Below are 7,565 nucleotides of genomic sequence, written 5' to 3'. Positions count from 1 at the left end.
GAAGATGTGGATGTCTCAAAGATGTTGCTGACGATGCTTTTAATACTGAATTGGAGAAAGTCTTTCGAGAAAAATTTTTTTTTGGTTGCAAACTTCCGAGAATCTTTTTGAAATTATAGCATCGCCCGTATTAGGAGCTACGTGTTACATTCAATTTTTTAAATTTGCGTCACATACTTCATTTTTCGTAGAAAATGGGAATACAGTCGACAACCGACGCTTTGTATAAGAATGATATCGAGAGGTGGATCACGACCTTCGGTGATAATAATGCACGTCGCTAAGTGAGCACCTCGGCGAGTAGTTGAAGAAGTGAATGAGGAAATTGATTCGGGGGCGCGTGTTTGGGCAGCGGCGGGGCGGCCGCCTCCCCTCCCCGGCGCGCACCCCCTCCTCCGCGGCGCAGGTTTGGCGCTGGCCGTCCTCCTGCCTCAGTGCGAGCCGGCCGTCTCGAGCAGGCAGACGCGTCGCGACGGCCAGGGAGCGGTCCGCGCCGCACGCCGCACGCGGACGGCAGTCGCCGTGGTCGCTGCCCGACCCGCCGATCGAAACTGCCGTCTCCGCGTAATCTGTCAAAGCGGTGCATCCGGCCGCCACTCGCTCCCCCCGACACCACGTTTGTTATTTTTCTCACCGGATGCGAATGGCGCGATGTCGCGCGCGGACTGCGTCGTTGCCTGCAGCCGCTGCCGGCCTTAATGGGAACTCGGGCGACCACTCCAGCGGCAGCCGCACGGCGAGTTCAGAGTGCATTCGTTATTGAATAGTCGGAGGACTGGCCGGCGACCGATACATTGATGCTACAGCATGACTGAATGTAGACGCAAGTGTTCGTGAAAAGTACCTCGCTCGCAAACTTCAGTGACAGTACCACGAGTATCCGGTAGCTCCCTTCCTCACCCTTCCTTTCCCGCCCACCCTCACTGTTTGCTCCTCCTCCGTCGTGTTTCACCATCGTCGACGGACCCCTTTCAACTTCCCCGTCGCGTAAACAACAAAATCTCTCCTGTCTACGTCTACGATTGTGTTCCATCTCAGAAATAAGGCCTAATTAATATAATACTAATATAAGCGATAATTTTAGATACATTTTGAAGCAATCAGATATCTATTTACAATTCCGCATCTCGCTTTATACACTAGAATTCTGTAACTGCTCTACATATATACACTATTGCCTGACCAGAAGTCAGTTTCCTTCTGGAAGAACGTCATATAGACGTAACTGTATTACTCTGGCGATTCTCGAACAGTACTTTTTGTACCTGATACTTTATCGCGCATTAAATCCCCACCTGTAAGAAGTGCTTGTTAGCTGCAGCAAAAATCTGAAGCTCTGTTTTACGTACACCGAAGTCGCTGGCGATCGCTGTAAATCTGACCTCAGAAGCGAGTACTCTGTTACAGTGACTAGGTTGCCGGTAGAGCTCGCTTCACTGGCACTCTGCGTACTCGAGCCCGAAGCAGTCACTGGAAGTAAGTGGAGGAACGTCTGTGCAGAAGGAGGGGGCGACAGTTTTCTGGTGCGAGAGTGAGCCGGATAAGACTACCGTGGTGGGGGGTTCCGTGTGCAAGAGTTGCCTGCCCTGCTGCGGCGCAGAGCCGTCCGCGCACGTGCACAAGCCTTCGGAACAACAACACCAGCAGCCGGCGCACCACCGCTACCAGCAGCAGCAGCAGCAGCAGCCGCTGCTCCCACGACAGACGGCACAGCCGGCCGCAGTGCAGAGCACCGCGGCGGAGCGCAGCGCGCACGTGTGTGAGAAGCGGGCCGAGGCCGAGACGCTGGCGCAGCCCCAGCCGCCGGCGCAGCCCCAGCCTCAGGCGCTGCACGACATCGTGGAGGAGGAGGACCAGCTGCAGGAGCTGTCGCGCGCGCGAGCCGTCCGCCGCGGCCCGCAGCAGGAGCAGCAGCGGCGCCAGCTGGCGCTCAGCGTCGGCTCCAGCCCGTCGCCGCCACCGCAGCTGGCGCGCGCCGCCAAGTCGCGGCCGCGCACCCGCTCCGTCACCAGCACCACCAGCTCCGACACCAGCACCACCAGCTGCAAGATGCAGGCCGAGCAGGGCAGCATCGGCGACCTCAAGTCCTACCACAACCGCTACCTGCGCAACCGCAGGCACACGCTTGCCAACGTCCGGTAAGCGCGCCTCTCACCTACCACCTCCTTTAGCTGTCGCTCTCGTCAGCTGTCACAAACTTCGCGAATTTGTGTTGTCTCCGAACAAAACGAAAACGTCTGAAACGTCTACTGACGATATTACTGAAATATTTGTCTAGCCAGTAATAAAATGTCTACGAAGACGCTACAGTCTACTTCCACTTACAGTTGATTCCGTATTTCTAGATTTCCGGAAAGCTTTTGACACCATTCCTCACGAGCGACTTCTAATCGAGCTGCGGGCCTATGGGGTATCGTCTCAGTTGTGCGACTGGATTCGTGATTTCCTGTCAGGAAGGTCGCAGTTCGTATTAATAGACGGCAAATCATCGAGTAAAACTGAAGTGATATCGGGTGTTCCCCGGGGAAGCGTCCTGGGACCTCTGCTGTCCTGATCTATATAAATGACCTGGGTGACAATCTGAGCAGTTCTCTTAGGTTGTTCGCAGATGATGCTGTAATTTACCGTCTTGTAAGGTCATCCGAAGACCAGTATCAGTTGCAAAGCGATTTAGAAAAGATTGCTGTATGGTGTGGCAGGTGGCAGTTGACGTTAAATAACGAAAAGTGTGAGGTGATCCGCACGAGTTCCAAAAGAAATCCGTTGGAATTCGATTACTCGATTAATAGTACAATTCTCGAAGCTGTCAATTCATCCAAGTACCTGGGTGTAAAAATTACGAACAACTTCAGTTGGAAAGACCACATAGATAATATTGTGGGGAAGGCGAGCCAAAGGTTGCGTTTCATTGGCAGGACACTTAGAAGATGCAACAAGTCCACTAAAGAGACAGCTTACACTACACTCGTTCGTCCTCTGTTAGAATATTGCTGCACGGTGTGGGATCCTTACCAGGTGGGATTGACCGAGGACATCGAAAGGGTGCAAAAAAGGGCAGCTCGTTTTGTATTATCACGTAACAGGGGAGAGAGTGTGGCAGATATGATACGCGAGTTGGGATGGAAGTCATTAAAGCAAAGACGTTTTTCGTCGCGGCGAGATCTATTTACGAAATATCAGTCACCAACTTTCTCTTCCGAATGCGAAAATATTTTGTTGAGCCCAACCTACATAGGTAGGAATGATCATCAAAATAAAATAAGAGAAATCAGAGCTCTAACAGAAAGGTTTAGGTGTTCGTTTTTCCCACGCGCTGTTCGGGAGTGGAATGGTAGAGACATCGTATGATTGTGGTTCGATGAACCCTCTGCCAAGCACTTAAATGTGAATTGCAGAGTAGTCATGTAGATTTGTTTTACTCGATCAGGATCGCTCGAGATAATGGATACTTTGTTAGTTTCGGACTGTTATTGTAATGGCTCCGTACCTCAGTTGGCAAAAACGAAACCCTTACAGGAACACTTTGTTGTCCGTCTGTCTGCCTGTCTAACTGTCCGATTGTTCAAAACTCTTTTTCTCTGGAACTTTTACACGTATCGAGTTGGTATTTACATTACGTATTAGGGGCTGCTGCCCTTTGGCGATGTGAAAAAGTATAGTTTCTAAGTTAATACAATCAAAAGATACATCCATTTACGTGAGATACTTTGACACTCGTACACTCACTCATCAAAACCTCCAGTTCACCTAGAATCATTAAATTTTACCGTGAAGCAACGTTTCACAGTAAAACCAGAGGCAAAAATATCCTATAATGGTTGGTATTTATTAAATCACAGGGAAAAACTATTTTCTGTCATTGTTTATCAGACTCTGTCTGTTCGTCCGTCTGTTAAGCCCCGTTTTCCCAGGAAAGGGTAGACGTATCACGTTGAAATTTATATCACATACTGAGGTCTACAGCCACTTGGCGGTGTAATAAATGTAGGCTTATAAGTCATTGCAGCCAAAAGATGCGACCATTTCTGTCACATATTTTGATACTCAAAAACTCACCCATAAAAACCTGTGTTGTACTTCCCGTTGACCAAGAATTATGAAATTTCGCAAGAAGCAAGGTTTCACACTACAACCAAAAGAAAAAAATCCAACAATTGTTACTTTGTAATTATATGACTCAAAAAAATAGTTTTTTGTCATTTGTTATCAAACTGTCTGCCTGTCCATCTATCTGTTAAACAACCTTTTTCTCAGAAAAGTGTACACGGATGAAGTTGAAATTTACGTCACATACTAAGCTCTAAAGTCACTTGGCGGTGTGATAAATGTAGCTTCTAAGCCAACTTCGATACTTGCGAACTCCCTCATTAACACCTAAAGGTTCTTTCCGTTGACCTGGACTCACGAAATATGGCCAGAAGCAAGGTTTCTCTCTACAACCAAAGGATAAAGATCCGAAAATTGTTAATTTGCAATTATATCACACGAAAAATAAAATTCTTTCTCATTTGTTTTCATACTGTCTGTCCGTCCATCCATTAAGCCGCCTTTTTCTCAGAAAAGAGTAGGCGTATCAAGTTGAAATTCATGTCATATGCTAAGGTCTATACTCATTTGGCGATGCAATAAATGTAAGTTCTGAAGTCAATGCAACCAAAGGTATAGCCTTTTATGTCACATATTTTGATACTCGCAAACTTGCTCATCAAAACAGTTGATCTAGAACCATGAAAGTTACGAAGAACTTAGGGTTCACAGTAGAACCGAAGGAAAAAATCAGAAAATGGTTAATTTTAATTATATCACAAGAAAAAAATATTTTCTCATTTGTTATATGACTGTGTACCCGTCCATATGTTAAGCTCCCTTTTTCTCAGGAACGGGTAGAGGTATGACGTTGAAATTCATGTCACATACTAAAGTCTATATTCACTTAGCTGTGAATAATTAAATCACACGAAAAAAATTAATTTCATTTGTCATATTTTGTCTGACTTCATACATGAATCTAAAACAATCTCGAAAATCTTGAAATCTCTGGGACAGGTACCTTGCCAGTGTCAGTGTCGATAGCAGACAAAAATCATCTGGAGCCTCGATTTCTCGAATGGGTGAACTGTTTGTGTATATAATTAAGTATGTGCGAAACCCTCAGTGGGCGAGTACTACTAGCACCTAGCAGTTTTTTAATGCGATGGTTCACTGTGACTGTGTTACACCAACTGTCATAATGCCTATCGCAGACATCAACAGGCTGCACAGTGCAAAAGCACGTCCTTATACTTTCCGATATAAAGCTTTTTCAGTAAATTTCCAAATGTATTTTAATTGCTATATCGGTTTCGACAGACAACTAATTTTCAGTAGCCCGTAAACCTTTCTTGGCCGATGTCTGCGTTGAAGCACGCGGGGAATGCACATTTAAATGTTCACGTCTAGCATGCTTTGACGACTGTATTGCGCCACTGAAGATAAGGAGGGAACGGTAGAAAACAGAGAGTGCTACTGCTCCTGCACATTTTACATGACTATATCAAAGGGGTATTCTTAACTTTTACCAGCAAATTAATTGTGAGACATGTGTTACATCGATCCAGTATCTAGTATTGAATCCAACATACAGAAAGTGTAATATCAGTAATAGCTGCAGTAGAAATAAACGCTGTTTACATTTGCTTCTGCAGAGGAGTACGATACAAATCATTTTGCATGTAAGTGGATTTACACTGTGAACTGTGGTAGCAACAGACTTTGGGTTGATCGTGGCTCGAATGAGAGCAGGGGAGGGGGAATAGGGAGAAGGGGAGAGAGGAGTGAGTTTGAAAGGGAGAGACATAGGGAGGCGAACGGAGGGAGAGAGAGGCACGGAAAGAGAGAGAGAGAGAGAGAGAGAGAGAGTGAGAGAGAGATTGAGAGGAACGTGGGGTAGCTAGAATACAAGTGAGAAAGACAGGAAGATAGACAATGATCAGGTGAGACACTAAAAGAGGTGAATAGGAGGGCCTGAAACAAGGAAACAGAATTTGTTTCAGACAGGAACAAGGATTTTTACCAATATCTTTGTTTTCGAGGGAGAAATCCTAGGACGACAAAATAAAGTGCTCCAGGTTTTTCTTAAATGTAACATACTGTTGCATACTGCGAAGACTACGAAGGACCTTGTTTATAGGTGTACGGAAACAAAGGAGAAAGAATTTCAGGATGCTTTCGTTTACGGATGAATAAATTCAAGGTTCTAGGTAAGTCAGTTATGTTACTATTATGGTGAACGATGTATTTTATTTATGAGACGACGTACAGAATGTCCGATGAAAGAACACGCTTTAACTGGAAGCATCCATCCGAACTCGACGTTTGACGTGCCGACATAAGCAGTTTGACAAATGTTGCAGACACTCTCCAAGACCATTCATAATTTGCTCTAACGACCAATATTTTCATTAGCCGTGACATGTTGAATTATTTAGCGACAGTGGAAATTTGGTAGAACAAGTGGTGACAAATGTTTCTGCTAATACCCTATGGAAACATGTTTCATCGTGTTCGGTCATAGAGCTGGTAAGCCTCTGTAATAAAAAAAACTGAGTGGGAGGATCAACAAACGAACTTTAACGGATGTTATGTGACGTCCGCAACGACAAAACCCAACGATCAACAACAAGAAAAAGAGCGTTTAGCTATCCTCTGTAATAAAAAACTGAGTGAACGGATCAACGAACAACATGAACGGGTGTAATCGGACGTCCGCCACGAACAAATTCAACGAACAATTTAGAACAAAATAAGATAAAAAAAGGAAAAAGAAAAAGTGGTCAGCGTTACGGATTGTCGTCCTATGGGCCCGGGTTCGATTCCCGGCTGGGTCGGAGATTTTTTCCGTTCAAGGACTGGGTGTTGTTTTGTCTTCATCATCATTTCATCCCCATCCGGCGCGCAGGTGGCCAAATGTGGCGTCGAATGTACCAAGACCTGCACCAAGGCGGCCTGACTTGCCCCGCAAGAGGCCTCCCGGCCAATGACGCCAAACGCTCATTTCCATTTTTTCTTTGCCATATTAGTTTCCAGATGACAGATTTAGTAACTACGAGAGTCGTAGTAAATTATTGTCGCACATTCGCACATTGGACGCCTAAGATTAGGTCACATTGCTTTATATGTTTGTTCCGCTAGCGTGAAAATGGAATGCCTCCGGACATGCTGACCTAGCAAACCGTTATGTACTCAGAGTCCACTAAATTCTTAAAAATTTGAAAGAAAAATCTCCGAACATTCTCTATGATCAGGAGAGCTGGCTGTTTGTATTACTATAATTGGTTGGTTTTTGAAGCACAGATTTAAATTATCGACATCTCTTTCTAATATCTAATCGATATTAAATTCATAAAGGAGAAACATCCTTGTTGATATGAGAACTACAGATCCATACGAATCAATTTCCCTACTTTAACACGCATCATCGCTACAGCTATTTACTCTGTTCTAGTCTTACCTTCACAGAAATGCGACAAACAGCCTACGAATAGACATTGTTTTTATCTCAGTTTTCACTTTCACTCAAGTATATC

General features: G+C 45.2%; 1 protein-coding gene across 1 annotated transcript; it reads left to right on the top strand.

The window, feature by feature from the left end:
- Positions 1–316: 316 nt before the first annotated feature.
- On the top strand, positions 317–2,142 carry LOC126471230 (headcase protein-like). Its single transcript, XM_050099353.1, has 2 exons — positions 317–556; positions 1,426–2,142. The coding sequence occupies exons 1-2, from the start codon at positions 317–319 to the stop codon at positions 2,140–2,142; spliced, it is 957 nt and encodes a 318-aa protein (XP_049955310.1).
- The last annotated feature ends 5,423 nt before the right edge of the window (positions 2,143–7,565 follow it).

The sequence above is a fragment of the Schistocerca serialis genome, chromosome 3 (assembly GCF_023864345.2).
Source record: "Schistocerca serialis cubense isolate TAMUIC-IGC-003099 chromosome 3, iqSchSeri2.2, whole genome shotgun sequence".
Lineage (NCBI taxonomy): Eukaryota > Metazoa > Arthropoda > Insecta > Orthoptera > Acrididae > Schistocerca > Schistocerca serialis.
The sequence above is the reverse complement of the archived record's forward strand: the minus strand, read 5'-3'. Positions and strand labels throughout refer to the sequence as shown.

What these genes read in the sequence shown, in the direction of transcription:
- LOC126471230 (XM_050099353.1), top strand. Translation starts at nt 317, where the DNA reads ATGAGGAAATTGATTCGGGGGCGCGTGTTTGGGCAGCGGCGGGGCGGC. An exon ending in ACCCGCCGATCGAAACTGCC is followed by an intron (nt 557 to 1,425) that starts GTCTCCGCGTAA and finishes GGTTGCCGGTAG; the next exon opens with AGCTCGCTTCACTGGCACTC.